The following is a 23797-nucleotide window of genomic DNA, read 5'->3' as shown; positions in this document are numbered from 1 at the left end:
CAGCGTTTAACCACAGAGAAGACGTAAAACCTGCAGGAAGACCAGCACCGGGTCACTTACGATGTGCGGCGGTCGCTCAGAAACGGGCGTAATCAGGCCCCGCGCTGAAAAGCAGAGACATCCCCGTGTGTCAGCTCAGCAGCTCCTCAAAAATCCACATCAGACTGACACAAATCACAGCTCCACCACCACCACCACCACCACCACCACACTCAGAGAGGTTACAGGTACCTGTGCTAGCAGCAGGAGGAGCAGCAGGAGCAGCAGGAGCAGCAGCAGCAGGAGCAGGAGGAGCTGGGCATTGGCGGGTCAGGGTTAGGGTCAGGGTCAGGGTCAGGGTTAGGGTCAGGGTCAGGGTCAGGGTCAGGGTCAGGATCTGGGTCAGGGTCAGGGTGGGATGCAGGGTAACTACTAGAACAAACACGCTGCTCATGCGACGCAGCGAGGGGCTGATGGAGGAAACAGACTCAGCTCTGGTTTGTGGCGTCAGATTTGCAGGAGGAGCTGAATCAGAGGAGGACGTTCAGTGACAGATTGATCTTCTCTCAGGAGCTGGAGGAGGTGCAAACATTTCCTCCAGTGGCAAAATAAAAAAACACTGATGTAGAAACAGATTAACTCAGATGAAGCCAGATTAAAATCCCTCTGATAAAGAAACAACAGAAACAAATCAAAGTTTCCTTCTGAATAAATTTATTTCGTACTCGTCAAAGTAGAAACTCACCACACACCTGAGGCCGTCAGAGTTACACCTGTCGGTGTCCTCAGAGCATGCAGGTTCATAAATCCTCTGTACAACATGAAGACGCTTCAATTCTTTAACAACAAACCCTTCAAAGTAAAATAAACCCTTCAAAATAAAAGCCCATCAGCTGATGCAGGAGGAGATTTGACCACAGGTGGTTGGTGTGCTGAGTGCAGAGATGACAGATGTAAAGAGGAAACACAGAGAGCTTCAGTGGATGGATTCATGTCTCTGAAGTAAGGATGGAAGAGACAGGAAGGAGGAGGAGAGGAGGGAGGAGACAGAGACAGCAGGGAGGAGACAGAGACAGCAGGGAGGACACTGAGACAGCAGGGAGGACACTGAGACAGCAGGGAGGACACTGAGACAGCAGGGAGGACACTGAGACAGCAGGGAGGACACTGAGACAGCAGGGAGGACACTGAGACAGCAGGGAGGAGACAGAGACAGCAGGGAGGACACTGAGACAGGACTTTTCCATAAAGACACTTTAACGTTGATTAAACTGAATCATCAGATTTTCTTCAGTGACGTGAGATCAAGACGCTAAAAATCTGAGAAACAACATTTCTATCAGAGTCAGTGGATGGAGGATGGTTGGATTAAAATCAAGCCTTTAATTGGAAAGACGACATACAAGAGGCTGAATGAGGCTAAATGAGGCTGAATGAGGTCGAATGAGGCTGAATGAGGCTGAATGAGGCTAAATGAGGCTAAATGAGGCTGAATGAGGCTGAATGAGGCTGAATGAGGCTAAATGAGGCTAAATGAGGCTGAATGAGGCTAAATGAGGCTGAATGAGGCTGAATTAGACTGAATGAGGCTAAACGAGGTCGAATGAGGCTGAATGAGGCTAAATGAGGCCGAATGAGGCTGAATTAGACTGAATGAGGCTGAATGAGACTGAATGAGGTCGAATGAGGCTGAATGAGACTGAATGAGGCTGAATGAGGCTAAATGAGGCTGAATGAGGCTAAATGAGGCTGAATTAGACTGAATGAGGCTGAATGAGGCTGAATTAGACTGAATGAGGCTGAATGAGGCTGAATGAGGCTGAATGAGGCGTCAATATGAAACCAACCCCCCCACTCGTGGAGGCTGCAGAGGCTCTGTGCTGTGGCTCTGACCTGAACCCTGATAATCCTGACACACACACACACACACACACACACACACACACACACACACACACACACACACACACACACACACACACACACACACACACACTGACCCTGTTTCATGAACGATGCCTCATCTGACCCTCACTGAGCCAGAGTCATCAGCAGTTAAAACATTAACTGACACCAGGAGGCGCTGGTTCACGTCTGGATGGAGGAAAGACTGGAGCATCTGCAAAAGAAAGATGCTTTCTCTTGCAGCGAGCGACGCAGCACTCGTCTTCTCCTTGCATCAGCAGCAGCTTAGCCTGCTGACGCATTTAGAAATGAACCTAAACATTAAATCATCAGATGATTTTAGTGATGAGAATCCAGTCTGCAGAATGTAAGAGTTAATCCTGATGGGATCAAAGTTTAAAATTATTTCTATTAGTCTCTCTTGGCACACCATAGAGGAGGTGCCGCAGCATCAGCCTCCCTCCTGCTGCAGCTATGATAGAAAATAATGACACCACTGCATGTTTCAGTGGCACATTTCACTTCCTGTTTGAGCTGCTGCCTGTGAGCTAAGCATGAGCTAAGCATGAGCTAAGCATGAGCTAAGCATGAGCTAAGCATGAGCTAAGCATGCAGGTGCAGCTCAGACTGAACGCATCACAAAACGCTGCACAAAATGTGAAACTGAGCGATAAAACTGCTGTTAAGTTCTTAATGGAAACTCTGAAACTGTCCTGAAGTTGTTCCCAGCTTCAGATTTGTTGATTATTTTGCAGGATGGGAAAAACTTTAAATTCTCACATCATGAGAAACTGGAAGCAGCAGAAATGAGTTTTTTAGCGAATGCTGAGTAACAGCTTTGGAGCCAGCTCTGAGCCTTTAACGTCAGTCAGGGCGGAGCCACAGTCCACCTCATTCAGCCTCAGTGTGACCCCCAGAAACCACAACAACCAGAGGAACCAGAGGAACCCGAGCCCCGGGTTTGGGTCTGAGCCCAGCTGGACTCCAGAGGAGAGTGTGGAGCTTGTGTTATAGTACAGTACAGTCAGTGTTACAGTCAGTTTGTTCACAGAGAGTCAGATATATAAAGTGTATTGATAAGGTGCGTGTTGATAAACCGTGGTAGATACTGCAGGACGAACACCTCAGTGCGGTTATGTACAGTAAACTTTCCTGACGCTGTCTTCACTCGACAGGCTCAAACATTTACATTAACTGTTCACTACTCGTGATACATGGCCTCTTCTCTCAGAGGATACAAAACCTCACAGCATGAAAAGGTAAACTGAGTGTTAAATACTGAAAGAGCCAGTAAAATATTGATTCATGTCATTTTTACATTATGAAAATCCTCTTTAGGATCAAACCTTTAATTTCACACCCTGGTTTACGTTTCCTTCACGTGTCGTTCGGATGGAGAGCACGTCTGTGAAAATCTGCTCCGTTTGGTGGAGAACTACAATCCCCAGAGTTATAGAAAAGAAAAGTACATGCATGAAAGACGAGCAAATGTCCTCAGGGAGAAGGTCCATCACATCCGTTATAAGCTCGCTGAGGGCACAGTCCGTCCTGCTGGGTCCGGATCAGAGGGACTCCACCGACTCCTCAGCAGGGGTCCAACGTGGAAACCAGAGAGACGGGATTTAAGGAGGAGGAGGAGGAGGAGGAGGAAGGAGGAGGAGGAGGAGGTCGCAGAGAGGAACAGGTTCAGATCAAGTCTCTGTCTCACTGATCGGCTCAGGGAGAGTTTATTGCCGTAAGCAGGAGGTTAGCAGGAGGAGCAGGAGGAGGAGGAGGAGCAGGAGGAGAAGGGGGCAAGGACGAAGGAAAGTCAGCGGCGTGCCTGTCCTACAGCATCGTCTGGCTGAGTCTGTGTGTCTGTCCTCACACTGTGGAAATCAGTTTCCCCTCTGTGGAGCTGTGGACAGAGAGAAGGAGAGGCGTCCAGGAGGAGCACACACAACCAGAGAGAAGGAGACGCTTCCAGGAGGAGCACACACAACCAGAGAGAAGGAGAGGCTTCCAGGAGGAGCACACACAACCAGAGAGAAGGAGAGGCTTCCAGGAGGAGCACACACAACCAGAGAGAAGGAGAGCACCTCCCTCCAACCCCGGACACAAACCCTGAGCTCTACACCTCCACGGTCGGACCTTCACACAGAAACCTGAACTCTTTCTGCTTGTTTTCAGAAACCGACAGTTTTAGTGTCGCTCTGAATGAAAAACACCTCCTGGGCTGAATATTAGACAGAGGAGGAGTTTGGGAGCTCAGATCACAGATCACAGAGGAGTAAATGTACTTCCTGTTGACCTGCCTCCACACACACAGCAGTGGAAACGAGGCGTTTCTCTGACTCAGCGTTTCAGATATGGTCAGCGCCCAACACCTCCTCACAGAGCAGTGGGCGTCACTACGTCCGTGTTTTAAACTCTATCTCTGATCCTCTGGGTCTGTTACTGAGTGTTACATAAACCTGGTCTGGATCTGGATCAAGTGTTTCCACCACTGAAGTCAAACAGGAACAACAGCCCACTAAGACTGAAGGCAGAGAAACCTCTGAGTCTCTGAGTCTTTGAACATCAGCAGAACACGCCCGTTGTTACAGTTCTCCTCTGGAGGGAGCTGAATGAGAGGGTTTGGAGCAGGAGGAGCTGATCAGGGTGTAAGGACGAGTGAAGTTAGCTAGAGGGAGCTGCAGGAGCTGCATGGTGCATGAGGAGGAGCTGATCAGGGTGTGTGGATGAGTGCAGTTAGCAGGAGGAAGCTGCAGGAGCTGCAGGAGCTGCAGGAGCTGCATGGTGCGTGGGGAGGAGCTGCACGGTGCATGGGGAGGAGCTGCAGGGTGCATGGGGAGGAGCTGCATGGTGCAAGGGGAGGAGCTGCATGGTGCCTGAGGAGGAGCTGCAGGGTGCATGGGGAGGAGCTGCAGGGTGCATGGGGAGGAGCTGCAGGGTGCATGGGGAGGAGCTGGGAGTTTAAAGCTGGCACTAACAGAAAGCGAACTCAAAGCAACTTAAAGCAGAAACTAAATCAAAGGATAACATAAGCCTGGAGATAAAGTCAGTTTTTGTTTTTCTTCATGGGGGAATTATCACGTAGTGTGACTTAAAAAGGGAAAACAGAAAAGAAAGAAACATAAAGGTTTTTAAAAACAATATAAACCAGAATAACAGACGTTTCCTGCGGGTCGTGTGTTTGTGGGTCTGGACTTGAGGAAAGCACAGCTCCACTCTTCAAACCCTCACTCTGGTTTCCCCCCCACACAGATCCAACCGTACACCAGCTTCCCTCAGACAATAACCTGCTTCATCTCTCTGAACTCCAGCCTGATTTTACTTCAATACATGATAAGAAATAAAAACTCTTAGTGGTCTTACCTTGTGGGAAAGCGTGGCTCATATTCTTCAACACTTTGCTGTGGAGACAAGAACAATTGGTACATCAGAGCCTCATTCAAGATACTTTTCTGCACACATGATTATAAAAGTTAGATTAACTGATGATGGAGAGATAATTTATTCAGCCTGAGATTCAAGACATCCAGTAAATGTGACTACAACAACAAAAAATCGTACAAGAAATCTACATAAATGTGCAGGAATAAACAAAAAATCTAATCTGAGGTTTTGTTGCTTATGTATGCAGCAATGTTATGGGAAAAAGATAAATTAGTGCAAATTTCATGAAATCGATGTTATGGAACGACTGAATTCTGCTTTAAAACTAAAATCTGAAAAACTGAAGAAGTTGTAGAAAAGAGATAAGACACGTAAAGTAAGGAGGCGTTAGTGGCATGTATAACGTTAGTTTTTATTTCACGTTTTTTCACGTAACTGTGCTGAAAAAAAATACAATAAAAAAAAAAACAGAGCAAAATGATCAAAAAATAAGAGTCAGTGATAACATTAAAGGTGTGGGTTATAAATAACTGATATATGAACTCCAGAGTCTGCTCGTGGAACAGGATCATCTTCTCTGACGTCTTTTTCCAACAAATGAGAGGAAAAAGAAAAATCTGAAAAGTCTGAAAAGCTGCTATGACTGCAGCAGCCAGCAGGTGGCAGCAGAGAAACACTGCAATCGTCAAACTGCATCACTCTGAGGAATAACCAAACACCAGGAGCGGGATGACTCAGACCTGTGTTTGACTCTGAGTTAGAGGGTTTTATGCTCTGCATGTTGTTTTATAACAAAAGTCTTCCTTTAATTATCTGATCTGACAAACGAACAGTAGGTTTTTAATGTGAAGGTCCAATCAAAGGTGTGTGCTGCTCTCATAGAGACACAGGAAGCTGTGTGTGGATATGACATCAGACAGCTCATCGTCTCTCAGCGTCTCATTCGTCTCAGTTAGATTTCCTCTGACCTACATTTGGTGACCGAAGCGTTTGAATATTTTCACAATCCTGGTGACATAACCCAGTCCTCCGTAAATGTCAGCAGGAAACGTTTCCGTCCCTGCCGCTGTGAGGCGGAAAGAGCAGTTTAAGTCGTTACATGACTGCTGAGCAATTAGGCATCGCCCACATGTTCCAGGTGAGGCGTAGGAGGGAGCGCTGCGGGGGGAGGGGCTACTGTTGCATAAGTCTACTTCTGCCTCTGAAATATTAACCCCCCTGCCTGTTTTTACTCAGCCAGCCGGGCGCGCTCTGCCACGGGCTGGTCTCAGACCGCCGCCAGCAGAGGGAGACTGCTGCTGTCCAGCTGCGCCCGTCTGACTCTCCGTAAACAAGTCGAGTGCAGCGAGGACGACTTGTTCCTGCGTTTATGTAAGCTCATGTGCCGCCGCGGGCAGAGACAGCCTGTCAGAGCGAAGCTGCTCCTGCTCCTATCTCAGGTCAGCAGCACGCCGCCAGACGCCACCTCCAAGCTCAGCGCTCTGCCAGGATTGGTGCCACGCTCGGCTCACGTGTGGCGTGTGTGGGTCTGCATGTGTGTGTTTGTGTGCTTGTTTTTAAAGCCCCCCCACCTGTGAGAAGCCTGGCACCGCCACGCTGTAGGGGCGTTGCTGTCTGCCGTGCAGCGCGGCGGCGCTCTGTGCCGCCATGCGGGAGTGGAGGCCGTAGTCAGCCACAGACATGGCCATGTCTTCTCTCTCTAGAAGGTTCCCCGTGCTGCTGCTCTTCCCGTGCTGGAGGCTGCGAACAGAGAACGGAGAAGATGCTGAGCGTGCTCCTCCAAATGTTAGCTCGTAGATGTTTACGCGGAGGATCAGCTCAGGAGGTTTCTAACCCACAAACCACACAGACACAGACAGCTGTGTGCACAAACACTCCTAAACATACTTGTTTACTCGGAGCTGCCTCATGGAGCTGGCATCGTTCTCAGGGATCACTCTGGTGTAGGAAAAGGGAAACCAGCCGCGCCTGCAGGGATGAGGAGAGGAGGGGACACCAGATGTTAGAGATGAAAACAAACCCTTCAGAACCAGCTTCAGCTGCGCGAGCTGCGCGAGCTGTGCGAGCTGCACGAGCTGCACGAGCTGCACGAGCTGCGCGAGCTGCACGAGCTGCACGAGCTGCACGAGCTGCACGAGCTGCTCGAGCTGCACGAGCTGCGCGAGCTGCACGAGCTGCACGAGCTGCTCGAGCTGCACGAGCTGCTCGAGCTGCACGAGCTGCAGACTCACATCCTGTTCTTCTCGTTCTCCCCGTAGTGCCAGCCGTCCCTGGCCTCGGGGACCAGCAGGGTGATCACGTCGCCCTCGGCGAAGCTCAGCAGGGTGCTGTTGTCTCCGGCTGCGTGTGAGAAGATGGCCTGGACCCGAGTCCTCCCGTTCCTCTCCAGTCCTGCAGCCATGGAGCTGGATCGGGGCAGCGTGCGGGTCTCCACTGAGGGAGAAACCAGGAGACAGACATCTGTCAGTCAGCGTGTCCATCATTTACTGCAAAAACTGGAACCTCATCAAGAGTTTTCCTCTTATCTTCAGCAGAAAACGTCTTTTTAGACTCAACCTGAGCCTCATTCACCTGATCAGGCCAGAAACACCTCAAGTTATTTAAAGACTGAGTGAGGTCTGAATTTCTTCTAACAAATAAAAATCTGCCACTGAAACAAGGGAAGAGTTTCTTCTTCCATTAGCAGAATTTTTTTACTCATTACAAACAATTCAGACCTCATTTAGTCTGTAAAAAACTGAAATCTTTTCAAAGTCAAGTTATTTAGTGTCCTGCTCCGCGTCCAGAGAAAACAGGTTGGCTGCGTGTTCCTGCGACATGACGGACTGAAACCTGACAGATCCAGTGTGAGTTTACAGACTAACGTGAATAGAAACTGATCTGATCGCTGTGACGGAGCGGAGACGGACTGCAGACACACCTGGTGTGTTTCAGCTGTTATCAGCGAGTGGTGTGAAGCGTCTCTCTCTGAAACTGTGACTCCTTTCCTCTGGAGCTGTCCTGGGTCTATTTTTACTCGTCATTTCTCGCCCTCCTTTTTAATATCAGTCTCTCTGTATTCCCACGTGCTCCGGCCTGTTTCTTATTAAACCTGCTCAGGTTTCCTGTGGCTTTCAGACAAATTTCAATTTCCTTTGTGTGTTTTATCTGGCAGTATTACTTTTAGAAAAGCGGAGAAATCTCTCACTGAGGACGTGAGATAAAAAGCAGAGTGAGCTCTTCACTCAGCTTTCACTGGGTCTCTGTGTTTTTGGTTGTGATGTATCAAACCGTGCATTTCCTCGGGTTGTGTGAAACGTTAAATCGTGGTGACGGTGTGTGTTCTTACTCAGAGCCGTCTTGCTCTTGGCAGGCGCCACCTTGCGCACCGGCAGGGTGTTGGAGAAGACCTCCGCCCCGTGCCTCTGCGTCTGGGCTGAAGCCTTCCCCTGCGCCACCTTCGCCTCCACCCACTGCTGGTAGTCCTCTCCGCCGTGCATCCCGGCTGTGCCGTTCATCAGGGGCATCCCTCCCTCCAGACCTCCCATGAGCCTCTGCAGGACGAGGACGTTTACACACAGGCATTAACACACAGGCATTAACACACACACACAGCAGAAGCTGTTACATAACATCCACATCAGTGATGAGGAGGAGAGAGATCTGGGACAGGAAGTGCTGATTGATGAAAGCCTGCGCTGGGCTATATGTTGGTTTGGAGATAAACACACGGAGGGACGGTGGAGACGCTGGAGACGCTGGAGACGGTGGAGACGGTGGAGACGGTGGAGACGGTGGAGACGTTCAAAGTGTGTTTAATCTGGAGCAGAGCGCCGCTGAGTTTCATCGCAGCGCGTAATTAGAGCCAAACTGAAGCTTCATCAAATACTGAAGGTTTATCTCCCACTAACTGGGCCTGAGGGGGGGGGGGGGGGGGGGGGGGGGGGGGGGGGGGGGGCAACAAGCTAATTAGCATAGTTAGCTAACCACGTCATTTGCATTCAAAGGATGTTTCTGAGCTGGAGTCACCTCGACGAGCGTCATCGATAACACTGAGCGATCTCACACACACACACACACACACACACACACACACACACACACACACACACACACACACACACACACACACACACACACACACACACACACACACACACACACACACACACACACACACACACACACACACACGTGGCCTGGGTAAAGCTGTTGTCATATAAAGCTCTGGTTTATTTGATAACAGCTAGGCTCTCTGGGAGGAGCACAGGGGGGGGTCCTGGTCCCAGGTGGACTAAGTGTGTGTGTGTGGGGGGGGTCCTGGTCCCAGGTGGACTAAGTATGGGGTCTAAGGACTGTGGAGGAACCAACCTGCTGGCCCAGACCCCCGCTGGCCCTGAGGGCTGCCAGCTCTGGGGGCACAGGCAGAGGCTTGGCCCCGGGGATGGGCTCAGAGATGGGCATGCCTGGGTGGTGGGCCCCTGGAGGAATGGCGCCCCCTGTGCCGCTCATCTGCTGGGCCAGGAACATGGCCCGATCCGGCAGTTTGTTGGGCTCGGCGCTGGCCTGCTGCCACACGGGGATCTTCTGGGATAAGAGCTCCTTCCCCTGGAGGACGGAGAGAAAGAGGAAGATAAATGTTAGCTTTAGCTGTGTTTACCTCCTGAAAACACATAAACCTGACGCAGAGTCTCTTTTTACATTTTCTTCTGTTTATTATTGATCTGAGAGGAATCAAAGATCATTCTGGGCTTTTATTCCTTTAATGGGATCAAAGAGGACAGAGCAGGAAACAGGGAGAAAGAGGGAGTGACTGTAGACTGTACACAGAGTGGACAGCGTGGCTCCACCTTTACCATCGTACAGCTGTGAAGCCAACACACACCGTCACAGGCGTCGCCATGGCAACCAGAGTCTGAGCAGAGGAGAATCTGAGCGGAGCTGAGTGACAAATTAAAGTTTACTTTTTGAATTCTCATCTCCTCTTGGCTCTCCCTTCAGACGTTTTTATGATTCATAAAAAAATACACATGAACGTCAGCTGTAAATCACCGTTAAACTTGTCCTAAAAACTGTTTTTGACCTAGAATAACTAACGGAAAAGAACGTTTTCAGAAAAAAGAGGACTTGGATATATAGCAGCCAAATGATATCTTCAAATCACCTCAACAATCAGACGTGAGAAACTTTTCTACCAGGTGATTTTATGTTTTAAAGTTTGACCACAGCCCATCTGGAATGACTGGGGAGATGGATTTTTTAACCTATTCTGCAGCCAGCCACCAGGGGGAGCAGTTTTTGCGGAGACCTCACTTTGACGTCCAGTTTTTTTACAGTCTGTGGGAGTGACGGGTTGGAAAGAGGCTGATCCCAAACCCGGGTCGACCACACGAGGGCGAACCTCATCGAGCTCGACCTGGAGCACTGGGCCGTCTGCACTCTGTTTGAGTTTGATTTCTTTCCTAAACATTAAAAACATCTGAAATGGATTAATTCTCTAAGATTTCATTTTTTTAAACGGAAACCGAGATATGAGCAAGAAGTCTGACCAGGCTTCGACAAATCATCATCTTAGGAAAAAAGTCAAAACTCTGACTTTGTTTTCTCTGATTTCTGACTCTTTCAAAACATTTCTGAGACTAATCAGATTTCTGAAAAGAAAGTTTTGATTAAAAACAAAGTTTACGACATTTGATCTGTTTTCCTCTTCAAAGAGTTCAGACGTTGAATTCTCTGGAAATAAAGAGACCGTTCGTTTATTATTCTTACAAACAAAAACATCACAATTCTGATTAAAATTCTTCGTTTTTCTACTTTAATATCCAAATTCTGTATTTGACTAAGAAGTTTATGATTTCCTGAGCTCAGAGTGAGCTGTAGAGAAGATGTCAGCCCTTGAAATGTCAGATTTTTGTGGCTCTTATCCTGATCTGTAGAAATCCAGTTGTTGGCGATCAAAGTGTTTTTACAGCGTTACTTGAAGCTGGTCAGGCTTTCCCTCAGGTGATGGAGACGGCGTCACTCTGCGCCACATTCAGAGACGGGAGCAGGACGTCTCAGAGAAAGAAAGAAGGGACAAACAGAGGAGACTCTCCTCTCATTCACCCTCAGAGGATAAATCAGAGCTGTGAAAACTGGAGGAGAATCTGCTGCTCCAACACTTTAACTGTGAGCAGGAGAAACGCAGCGGCTCTGAGGTGGTCTGGCCTCGCTGAGCGTTGGTGGGCAGCGCGGCGTGGGCGGGGAAATAAATTAACACATGCACAAAATGAAAGTAGAGCAAACTCAGCCTAAGTGGGAGAGCATCTTGTTTCCGGGGATTTATGCTGGGACTGAGAGTTTTTATCACGCTGACTTCAGAATAACGGCTTCGCTCGTGGTCGTTCATCTTTCACAGGAGGCTGGATCAATGGCGAGGGATGAATGATTTATCCAGCGCGTGTTTCTGAGCGCGGGCAGTAGAGTCTTTGAGTGTGAGGCCTGCTGCTGGGAGAAGTGATGAGTCACTGCGACCTCGGTTAACCATCCAAACGGCCGGGTACAGCGTAGGTGGGTCAGTGTGTTTACCGCGCTGATGATATAATCAACAAACAGACGGCGGCGTTCTTCTTCTTCTACTGCCAAACACGGCGCCGGACGACTCAACCCAACAGGAATCAACTTTACTGATTGTTGATTTCTCTGCACTTTGTAAACAAAGCGCTGAAATGTAACACATCATCATCTCCTCCAGTTTCACTCTGAGTTTGTTTGGCAGAGAAATTAAAACTATCGTCTCTAAAATCAGATTAAATCCAGAGCAGAAACTGATTCCTCTGTTTGAGGAGAGGATGAGTCATTCAAACAGGTTTGACTTTAAGTCTCTGAGGATCCTAACGTCTTAGTTTAACCTGAAAACAGCTTCACAGAGGGTTGGACTAAAATATTCATCTCCAGTTAAAGTTCAGATACTTTAATGAAGTTTTACTGAAGTGGAAGGAAAAAGTGTTTTATCTTAAATGAACTGAGATTAAAAAATACTCATTTGTTATTTTTGGTTTAAGTGAAGCTGGGTTTAAAGCTGAGATATGATCCTAAAGTTACACATAAACGTGTTTCTGCAGCCGTCGTTAAAGTGTGGTCAATCAGTGTCAATAAGTTATCATGAAATAACAATAAAATAAAATTGATGGTGTTTGGTGGTGTTAGGTCTAACTGAACTAAAGTTTAAGGGGTTAAGAAAATAAATTCTCTGGATTAATTTTAGATCATGAATTAAGTTAAAGCTACATATAGAATACATAAAATAGACACTATCTAAGTCTGTTGTGACTTTTGAATGAGAAATGTCTGTTTATTTCTCCCTTATATCCAGAATACTTCATTGATCCCTGAGAGCAAATAGTAATAAAAAAAAACAAAAAAATAAAATAATAATAATAATAATAATAATAATAATAATAATAATAATAATAATAATAATAATAATAATAATAATAATAATAATAATAATGTCATATTGTGTTGACGTTTGGGGAAATACACACTAACACATGTAGACCCTTTAATTAAACTCCAGAAAAGAGTTTTCAAAATAATAAATAAATACAGCTTCTGAAAACAAAACCTCTGATTAATTATTATAAAGTCTCACACCTTAAACTCTTAGATATTATAAAATTAAAAAAATTAAAAATAATATTTGGAGCAAAGAAGAACAGGCTCCCACCTGAGTTAAAAGTTTTTTAAAGTTTAGAGAAAGTATTAAACTAAAGGTTCGGTGTCTTTGAAACAGATAGTGTGAGAACTGATATTAAAAACAGGTGTGTTTTAGTTTTAAGAGTTAAACTATGGGATGACTGAAATGATTAATGAGATCATTTAAAATAAAACCTGTCTATTTTATTCTGGGTTATTTCATGGATTGTACCAGAAAGACAGAAACGAGCCACTGCTTCAGCCTGCTCCCGTTTCACTGACAGTTTGTTCAACTTTCTTTATGAGGAAATGTTTGTTCAGACATGTTTTTACATTTCTTTTATAAACTGACTGCACACTGGAGATTGTTACTGAAATAAAATATCTCTTCACTCAAAATGTCCAGTTTTGTATCGACACACGTTAAAGCAAACAGGAGTGCATGAATAAAGAAACAGAGTCTGGGCGTAATCTTTAAATAAAATAAATAAATATTTAAAGTCTGAATCTCTGGAGTCTATGGGGACGAACGTGAAGACTTGACGTGTGTGAGGCAGAGTTTGGTCGTTGCAGCTCATAAATATCATAAATAACAGAAAGCATCCATCCCTAACCATACACCGCCATCACTTCTTCTGTCTGATTCAATCCTTTCCGGCTGTTTCTCCATCATCTATCAGTTTGTGCTCTGTGCTTCCTCCCTCCGTCTATCAATCACTCATTCAGACACTTTCACTCCCACGCTCTGAGTCTGAACACAGAGTGTTTCTCACAGAAGTAGGTCATTCTCTCCTCCTCCTCCTCCTCCTCCTCTCCCACTCCTCTTCACCACTTTCACATTTCCCCAGCGTGAGCGAGGGAGGGAGGGAGGGAGTGAGGGAGGGAGGGGGAGTGGGCGGGATCAGACCTCTTTATTCATTTCTTGGTGTTATGAAACTCCTGAAAGGAGGTCTCAGCCTCAGAAGTCCTGACACCATCAGAGAAGTTTTCAGACAGAGAAGGAGAAAGAAGAGATGAACCTGCTGGTGAGGAGGTTTGATACCTGTGGTTTGTTCATTCTGCTCAGGTGAAGGTGTGTGTGTGTCTCACCTTGCCGTGGTAGGTGCTGCTGTTCTTGGCCACGGCGCACTGACGGTCCACCAGGAAGCAGTACCTCCTCCTCTCCTCGGACAGGGCGTTCTTGTAGCCCTCAGCGATGTAGTTGTCCAGCTCGCTCTGCTTGTTGCTGATGGCCTCCACGTACTGCAGAGGGCAGACACAGGAGACAATCTCATTGGTTAAGACCAAACTTGACCCCTCTCTGAATGAGCCCCTCCCTAATAATATCTCTGTGAAAACAGGTGAATCAACGCTCTGACTGACGTCTGCAGCGTCTGATGGATTCAGGACTTCTCTAAACAAGGCCTCACACGTCGCAGTCCTGACACGTTTAAAGACAAACTGTGCTTTCATAAAAAGCTTGAAAAACGTCTCAGCTCAGACCTGCAGACGGCAGATTAAAACAAAAGTCTGATCTCTGTTTCCTCAAACACCTCCTTCTAATCCCCTCCTCCCTCCTCTGCTGCTCCTCGCTCCTTCAAACCCCCTGACCGTCTCCTCCTCCAGTGACTCATCTCTCCTCAGAAACAGGAGGAAGCGATCGTCCAGGTGAGCCCGGCTCTGTCCTCAGGTTCCTTTATGTAACTCAGAGTATTTACAGATCCTCGCGGTCTGGGTGATGTAGGACGGCGCTCTGAGGTGTCAGACGCGCTGGGATCCAGAGCGAGGTGTGAACGACCTCGCCTGGGTTGTTTCTGAGCTCGTCATCGGCCCACGCGGCGTCATGCATGGCTGGCTGAGCAAACACTATCTCTGCTCAATCTGCAGATAAACAAACCGCTGATGGTGACTTAATGACTCTAAACGAGGAGGAAACAGTTTCTAATCAGGAGGTTTAAGCAGCAGCAGGCGTTCAGCAGACACAGGTGTGAAAATGGAGAGATTAAAGTTTATCTCAAGCATCTATCAGAGCCTTTTCTGCCTCACACACAGTTTTAACCAAACCTACAGAGTTAAGCACAAATTCACAAACAGAGAAAATCACAGAGATCATAAAAAGTGTCAAACAGGAGCCAGAGGCCTCTGGTGTGTGTAGGTAGCAGAGTTTGAGCTCAGAAATCATTAATTGTTCATTTTTAAAGCTAAACTTTAACACAAGCCGTCTCAGGCGACTGGTTTCATGATTCAGAGGGAGCTTCCCGTGCAAACCGAGCTGTGTTACAGCTCTCCTCTCTGCTCACACCGAGCTTTCTGAAGTGGCCTTCCTCTGTTATTCACTCGGTGTAATGGTTGTTGAGCTGGTTGCTCTCGCTGTAAGAAAATACCTCTCTGAGGCGTCGATAATGAGCGTTTAATAAGGTAAGAGAGAGCTCCAACATGAAAAGGTTGATCCTTATTGATGTTTTAATTTGGTAGATCAGACGCTGCGGTGGCAGCTGGTTGCTCTCTCTTCATTTTTTTATCTATCTGCTGTAACTATCTGTGGCCTGTCATCACTTCTTATTCAACCAAACTGGTTCAATTTTCAGGCTCTTTTCACTTTTTTGTTCCTGTGTGTTTCCAGAGATCCACATGAAACCACGCCCTGTTTAAGATCAGCTGTTAGCAGCCTGTAGCATGATGATGCTAAATGGTGCTAGACCCCATGTTCCCCATGAGCTGAGGAGGAGGAGGTGAAGATGACGTGTTGGTATCTGTCCTCCGTCCATCGTTGTGGGGAATGCAATGAGATGGAGGAGCTAGCTGTGCTAACCCAGCGCCAGAGGGAAAACCAGAGGGCAGAGTAGCATCATGCTAGTCACAGTCTGATAGGGCTAACACCGGACATGAACTCCACGTTGGAAAGATTTAATCTTCTGTAAACAGACAGAATACACTGCAAAAAACTGAAATCTGATCAAGTGTTTTTCTTTTGTTTGGTAAAAAATATCTTTTCAGACGTAATCTGAGCCACACGCACCCGACCAGTCCTGAAAAACGTCTGATTTCAAGTTATTTTGAGACAAATTATAAAACAAATACATTTCTTTATCAAGTAAAACAATCTGCCAGTGGGGAACGAGGAAAGTTTCTTTTATTAAAACGTTATTCTGATTTCCAGACACTCGTCGAGCGTATTTTTCTAACCCCACTAACAGACATTTTCACCTGCTACAAGACATTCAGACCTCATTTTTGTCTCTTAAGTCTTGAAATAAGACATTTTTCTGAACTGTTTAAGTGAATGTGGCTCATATCAACTATAAAAAGACAGTTTTTACTAAAATTTAAGACAAAAACACCTGATCAGATTTCAGTTTTTGTTGTGTCCAGGCTGACGAGAGAACAATGGCCAAGCTGTCGTCATTTTTTAACTTTACACTTTGTTTCCTGCTGTGACTCCTGAATTTCTGAACAACTGATTAACAAAGTGTATTCTATTCTATTCTATTCTATTCTATTCTATTCTATTCTATTCTCTCCTAGGATCAAATTAAACCCATCCCTGGTGATGGTCAGACTGCAGTCCTCTTGTGGTTGATGCTGAAGGTGTTTCACTCGGAGGAAACACAGCTGATACCCAGAGACCGTGCTGAGCGCTCTGATTGGTCGGATGGATTAAATACAAACTGACCCAGAAGAAGAGGTCAAGGAAATCGTCTGCTCCAGTTCATTGATAATTTCCCAGAGAGCCCAGCTTCAAAGAGCCAAACGAGGCTGTGAATGTGGGCGAACAATGGCTGAACATCAGCGATCACCCACAGAGGACGTTAAGTAACGACGGGCCACGGCGGCGGCGGCAGAGGAAGACGAAGGCCACGATGATTCACACAGGGCTGCAGAGGCTTTCAGGTCGCCCACCATAAACACACAGCACGCAGGTCTGAGGGCGGTCAACAGGGCCGCTGGCTGAGGTCAGGTGGGCTGCAGGCGAGCCGTCAGTCAGAGCAGCGTTAGCATCAGGCTGAGGGGCGGAGGCGGGGGACGCAGCACATTATGTGTGGTTAGGAGTGCATTATTTCTGTAAGCTGAGCCCAAAATCACTCAGCCGCCATCAGAGGAAATTATCAGGTGCTTTACCCCAGAGTTCAGGTGCTCCGCTCTGCTTTCCTCACCTGTGGCTGCATCGCTCATGATTACAGCGCAGAGCGTGACCTTTAAGGAAGCTCTGAGACGATCAGGCCAAACAGGTGACAACAGACGCTGAGGAGACGGCGTTCACCCTGAGCGTTCACCCTGAGCGTGAGGTCTCCATCTCCTGGAGCAGATACACCTGGAGCAGAGGACGAGTGCAGCACTTACACCCTCACCTCAGCAAGATTACAGCAGGCAGCGCAGCAAAGACCACCGTCTGTCTGCGTCAACACACCTCAGCCTGACCCATGTGCACGCCACACGTTCATCACAGCTTAAACTGGGATTATGGATTAACCTGTTGAATAATTCTGATCTGAATAATGTAAAAAATTAATCCTGATTGTTATTTTCAGTGTGATGAAGCAGCTCCTGACTGGAACACGTGGTTTAATAAAAAAAGATAATTATACTTTGAGAAAGATCAAGAAAGGAAACGAAAAATCTCTGCAGAAAAATAATTTCCTCCTCCCACAGGAATCCAAAGAAATAAAACACAGTTATATTTTCCTTTTTAACAGCAGTGATAAAGTCAGATTAAGTTCACTTCTATTCCTGCAACTCATGAATTTCCTCAGCATTAAATCGACTAATCTCTGATGATGAATTCAACAGTTTCCTGGATCCACGTCAGCTGCTTCATATATCACAGCTTTTGGTCCAAAGTTCACGTGTCGACATAAACAGACTGAAAAAAGACAGAAATCAGGACAGATTTGAGTTAAATGAGTAAATGATTTTACCTCATCAGATCTGACAGCTGCAGCCTGGATCAGCCTCACAGTAAAAGTTTAACAGATCAAATATCTGAGGTTTGGTGTGCGATCAATGAGTGTCTGAACAACCTGATTCTGGGTCTGTTTGAGCGTTTGCAGAGGAAAATGTAAAGGAGAAGTTTTCAGAGGAAGTAAGCTTGGGAATGATGTAATAATCCTCCTGTGCAGTTGTTTTGGAACTCCTGGTTTCTGCTGCTGATGTGACTGAAGTTTGATGCTGCTGAATATTTGGAGTTAAGTTGTTTTTGAGGTCTTGTCCGCAAAAACTTTGGCCTCAAACTCCTGGAGAAATAAGAGAAATCCCAGAGCTGGACTCTATTTTTAGTCACGATTAGCCACAGCTAACACCTCTGAGCTATCACTAGCTAGCTCGTTTCATAGCATCATTGTTAAACAACCTTAAGTTCTTCTTTCCTCTACATTTTGGAAGCTGTGAGCGTGTTTGGATAAAAACCTCTTGGTGCGTGACTGCTGCTGGGTTTAAAGCAGGGGTTTAAACCAACCTGTGGCTCGCGAGGGATTGATACTTAAGTTTCAGTTTCTCTTCTCTAGTACGAATTGAAACACACAGACACAGTAAATCTGGCTTTGAAAAGTGGAAATGCATTGAATTTCATTTTATGTTATTTTGTTGATGTGTTTTAATACGAGTTGAGCAAGACATCTATGATTTTACCTTTTTTCTATTTATTATAGGGTCCTCTTTTGCTATTTATTGTCTTTTGTTGTTTTTACTGTTTTTTATTCTCTTTGAACACATTTTTTATTTCTATTTCTATTTTTTATTTTATTTTATTTTATTTTTTAAAACTTGCTTTTATTTGACTGTGTTCTAAGACTGTGCAGCACTTTGGTCAACCTTGGTTGTTTTTAAATGTGCTGTATAAATAAATGTGATTGATTGGTTGATTGATTGATGTGGCTCTCCGTAGTACCACGGTCATTTTTGTGGCTCTTGGTCTCTGACTGGTTGGCCACCCCTGGTTTAAAGTGTCTGTATGAAAACTGGTGTATTTCAACCATCTCATCCACTAGTGTCCCAGGAAGTTTCAAACCCTGACTCTCTGGTTAGTTTTTGTTCCTTCTCCTGAAAAACAAGCGTCGTCAGTGTTGGTAGCGCCGCTCCAAAGTAAACAGGTCTCCTCTGACTGACGCTAAGCTGTGTTCAAACAGGACGGCTGAGCTGCTTTCATTATCTGCTCTGAGAGAAGACGTCAGCCGCTGCATGTTGTGATCGCTCTCTGATACGAGCATTAATTAGCTTTTCCTGTCGCTGCCAATCATCAGCTCCGAGCCCAAAGCTTTCCTCTTTACCCTGAGTTTAAAGCTGCTTTCTGCTGACGAGGAGCACTACCAGCTCACTGTGTGTGTGTGTGTGTGTGTGTGTGTGTGTGTGTGTGAAGTGTTTATGGAGCTAGTATCACATTAAAGATGCTCAGATCCACAAACGCTGCAGCTGCAGGGCTTCAGGCTGAAACAGATGAATCAACAGATTAAGCTAACGTGAGAAACACTGTGATGGTTTGTAAAGTCATCATGAGTCTGCAGCACAAACAAAGAGCGCTGAAATGAATTCAGACTTTCCTGATTTTCTGCAGCGAAACATCAGAGACTGACGGACACCTTCAGTCTGACCGGCTGAGGAGAGGACACACGCCGACTGCTGAGAGTAATAAGAGACGATGTGTTAACGGGCTCTGAGGCTCTGACAGCTCGGAGGAAATGATCTCAGGGTGGGATTGATTTCTGTGTTTGTGGCCTGAAGCTACTTCAGCTCCTCCGTACAGTCAACACCTCTCTGAGTCATCTCTGAGGACAGGACGTTACATCAAACCTGATTCTGCAGACACACTTTCACCAGAGCTTTACTGCGTTTAGGATAAATGCATCGAGTGAGGCTGACGAGGAGCGGGCTGCGAGCGGAGAAACTCCTCCTGAAACATCAGGTTATGAGCAGTACGCTGGAGAGGAAGCTCACTTTCTTTAACCTGAGCAGAAAGACTTTCTCTCCCACTCCAACCCTGACTCATGGTGTAACGTCTCAGAAAACCACTTCACCTGACTTTCAGCTGGAGAGCAGCAGACATGAATCACAGTCGCTGCAGCCACTGCTGGATTCAGAGATGATAAATCTGCACAATGCACAAGATTATTAAACAATTATTGTGCCAGCAAAAAGTCAGACGATGCAAGTTTTGTCTGAGCTGCTCAAGCTGCAGATTTCCTCAAACAAAGGACAAAAATATATTCAGCGCAGGAAGTCGTTAAAAGCAGCAGATCCTCGTTTGTACGAGAAGCTGCAGAAATAAAACATCTGATAAACACCTGAGCTACCAACACACGTCCTCTCACTGACCTGTGTGATGATGTAACACCACCTGCTCACATGCTCCATCTTTTTCTGTCTCAAACAGGAAATAACACATCCTGCAGGTCGGAGGAGGCTCCAACGTTAGCCTCCTCTCACAGCGTTAACTTCTCCAAGGATCATGAGAGGACGAACGCAGCGACTGTGGATTGTGCTCACACAGCAGTCCGGACTTTATGGCCCCTGAGGGACACCGTAGTAAAAATGTGACTTTCCCCTCGCCCGTGGTTTTAATATTAACATCAATCAATGAGCATCAATGAGCCAGAGGAGCGAATGCTGAGCGTTTGAAATCTACGGTGTGGTTTTTATTTCTGCTGCTGCATCGTTTCATTCAAAGCTGGTCCGATGGAGAAAGTACGGTGTCCCTGAATGTTCCCTGAAACCTTCACATGCACCATACTGTTTGTGGAGGAAAACCTGTCACAGGCTGCTGGTGCCTCCTCCTCCTCCTCCTCCTCCTCCTCCTCCTACCAAGACCTGGCTTCAGGAGTTTCCATACGATGCACAGCAGGAGTCTGGCTCCCTGCAGACACAGGCGGTCGCCCTCAGAGCATGAACAACAAACTGATCTGAACAGGGAGTTTATGAGGACGCAGTAAAAAAATAGAGGACAGATCTTTGGGGAAGCTACAGAAGTGCAAACGCTCATTTCTCTCTGTGAATTTGTTGAGTTTAGTTTTATTTCCCGTGCAGGAACACAGAAGCTGTTCCTCCATCCTCGTCTTTTGCCTGATGTGCAGAAAAAAACCTCTCATTTCTAATCCTTCTGAGGCAGTAAAGGCTGAGGGATCAACTGCAGAAACCAAATGAGGCTGAAGAAGACGAAAAGGTCAAAGAGAGAAACTTCATCTGCAGTCTGAACTGGAATTTTCTGGCTTTAGATCAACCAAAGTTTCACAGAGAAACTCGGAGGAAAACTGTGACTCACTGCAGCATCCGTCAGACAGACAGATATAAAATAATAACCTTTCAGCTGGAGGTAATAAACACCCACTCAGGCATACATTAACACACTCATTGCACACACACACTCAGCTCCTTGTGTTTCAGATTAAAATCAGTAAGGTGTAAAGTTTCAGAGCTGAAGATCTGCTCACAGAGGACCCTGAAGGCTCAGAGGATCAGGACTCTGAGTCTGAGTCTCTCCGACTCTTCCTCATCGCTTCTCCAAATCAATTTTATAACGACCAGCCCAGGTGCTCCTCTCAGGCTCAGCCAGCCGTCTTTGCAGAGACACTAACACTTACACCGTGATGACCTCCCTGCTGCTCCTGGAGGAGCTGCACAATCATCCCCCTGACCTCTGTCCCCGTGTTTCCTGTGAGCTGCTGTTAGAAACCACTGTCCAACTTCACTGCTCCATTTCTGCCTCTGCCTGTCTGACCATCCTGCAGCTCAGAGTAACTCAGATCCAGACTCTGATCCAGACTCAGATCCAGACTCAGATCCAGACTCTGATCCAGACTCAGATCCAGACTCAGATCCAGACTCAGATCCAGACTCAGATCCAGACTCTGTAAAGCTGCATTTTTCATGGATGCTACTTTTTCTATCCTGTAGATTGACCGGCTGCAGGTCGATGCGTTGTGTCTGTGTGCAGACGGCCATGAGGGGATAAAGCCCCATTCTCCAGCTCTATTGTGAGTTTAATCATTAGCATTACATCAGAGTCCAGCTGACAGAGCACAAACAGAGAAAACACAAACTCATGAGTCACAGAATCAGCTCTCTCAGTTTGTTGCAGCCTCATATAGAAACGTCAGCTGAGTGTGATGAGAAGTTTCAGTTATTTGTTTGGAGGAAGTGGATAAAAGTTCATCCTCTCTGCACGTTAAAACACTCACACTCTGCACAAAGACCTCCCTCTCTCTGATTGGACGTAACCGCAGCATCTCTGCAGGTTGTGTAAGAGGCCACGCCCACTCTGTGTCACCACAACACCTACAGACGGGGGCCCTGTCAGATGGAGACTCGCGCTGTCTCCTCACTCCTCCGCTCGAGCAGATAACTCGACATGAGAGGAGCTTCACTCAACCCGCTCAGCTGTCCCAGATCTGACAAACAAACATTAGATAACACAAAGAGAGGACGCTGATCACACCACAGAAATAGACTCAGTTATGGGGCACGCTGGACCAGTTTCAGAGGAAACATCTTTAAAGTTGGAGTAAACACTTTGTTCCTTTGTTTACATCAAACACTGATTTGTTTACTTGTCCCAGATAAAACCACAAAGTATTACGATACAACACTTTAAAGTTCCTGTGAGGAGTTTCTGAGTGGTCCTGAAAAAAGTTTCTCTTCTAGATTATCTGATCCTGATCCTAATTAACACTTCAGATTATGAGTGTGAATACAGGTTATTCCTAAATGCTACTTCCTAACCTCCTCAGCCCTAACGTCTAAGTTTCCATGACAACACCACGCCAGCTGATGAAGTTTCGATTTCTTTATGATTTCTGTGATTAATTTTGTAGTGATGGTGGACACTGGAGCCTAACTGTCAGACAGAAAAAGGACAGAAGAGCAGAAGAAAGAGAAACAGGAGAGAGATAGAGCACAAGCTAAAGGCTAACACAGGAGCTAAAGGCTAAAACTTGAGAGTCTATCAATAAAATGAAGAGCCAGGTTACGTTAGCTCTGCTTGGTGAGGTTGGAGTTGGTAGATGAGCTCTGGTAGGACAGAACCAGGATTCACTAACGTTACACGTTACAGACACGTCTCAGAGCACCGGGCTGTGAGGAGAGAGAAATATAGCAGCTGCTAAACTACGCTACAAACTGACAAAGTTAGCTTGTTGTCACGTTTCAAAGTGTAGCTCTAACTGTTGATGAATACCTTACCTCGTGGAGCTGGATCTGGGGAAAAGTTGACTTGAACAAAGAAAAGTTGAGTTAAAAAGAAAATTTCCAAACAAACACACGCCTCGATCAGAGTGACGTCTTCACCACAGTGTGTGTGAGACTCTAGGCCAACAGGTGGCACTGCAGTCTACTTTAGTCAGATCCTCCTCACAGTCTCTTCAAAACCAAGCACCAAACACAGGTATTAAAAACTGGCGCTAAGGCTGGAGTGATACAAACTGCAGTTCCTCAAGCGACCACTGGAGGCAGGCTCCAAAGGGACCAGGCACCACATTGACCTCCATTCAAAGAGCCGATGTTTACAGCACAAACACACCTTTACAGCCTGAGTGAAAACATGATTTTGGTCTAAAATGATAATCCCTCCATCAGCACACTGTTTTATTTTGACGACCACCGGTGAGCCGCTCTGAGATTATAAACCACCTTTTTTTTTCTTATGTTTCTCTTTTTAACTGGGATTCAAAGTCGAACCCATCATGATTTGTTTCTGTTTGGGAGGAAAGACCCCCTCCAGTGTCAGAGCCGGAGCCGTAAACTTTTCTTTCTCCGTCTCTCAGCGTGAGCAGCATCGTAGCCCAGCATCCATCCTGAGAGCGCCCTGCTGGAGGTCCATTCAGCTCAGCGCTCCCTATCCCATCAGCCCCAGCAGCAGCCTGGGATTATCAGACGCACCGACGCTCAAATCCCATCAGGAGGAGGGGAAACATCTGAG

The 23797-nt window shown here is 46.4% G+C and overlaps 1 protein-coding gene across 4 annotated transcripts in view; it reads right to left on the bottom strand.

Annotated features, from left to right (window-relative positions):
- Positions 1–23797, bottom strand: part of LOC141784837 (BAR/IMD domain-containing adapter protein 2-like) — a 68718-nt gene that overhangs the window by 2033 nt on the left and 42888 nt on the right. For all 4 annotated transcript variants that reach the window (XM_074662746.1, XM_074662747.1, XM_074662748.1 and 1 more), the window contains 7 exons: positions 14008–14160; positions 9613–9849; positions 8591–8795; positions 7494–7695; positions 7150–7230; positions 6834–7002; positions 5242–5279 (listed from right to left, as the gene is read on the bottom strand). In XM_074662746.1, coding sequence (XP_074518847.1) covers positions 5242–5279; positions 6834–7002; positions 7150–7230; positions 7494–7695; positions 8591–8795; positions 9613–9849; positions 14008–14160 — 1085 coding nt within the window. The remainder of the gene's footprint in view (positions 1–5241; positions 5280–6833; positions 7003–7149; positions 7231–7493; positions 7696–8590; positions 8796–9612; positions 9850–14007; positions 14161–23797) is intronic.

Source organism: Halichoeres trimaculatus, unplaced genomic scaffold, assembly GCF_033239565.1.
Source record: "Halichoeres trimaculatus isolate MK-OKI-2021-1 unplaced genomic scaffold, fHalTri1.1 fHalTri1_scaffold_23, whole genome shotgun sequence".
NCBI classification, from domain to species: Eukaryota; Metazoa; Chordata; class Actinopteri; order Labriformes; family Labridae; genus Halichoeres; species Halichoeres trimaculatus.
The sequence above is the reverse complement of the archived record's forward strand: the minus strand, read 5'-3'. Positions and strand labels throughout refer to the sequence as shown.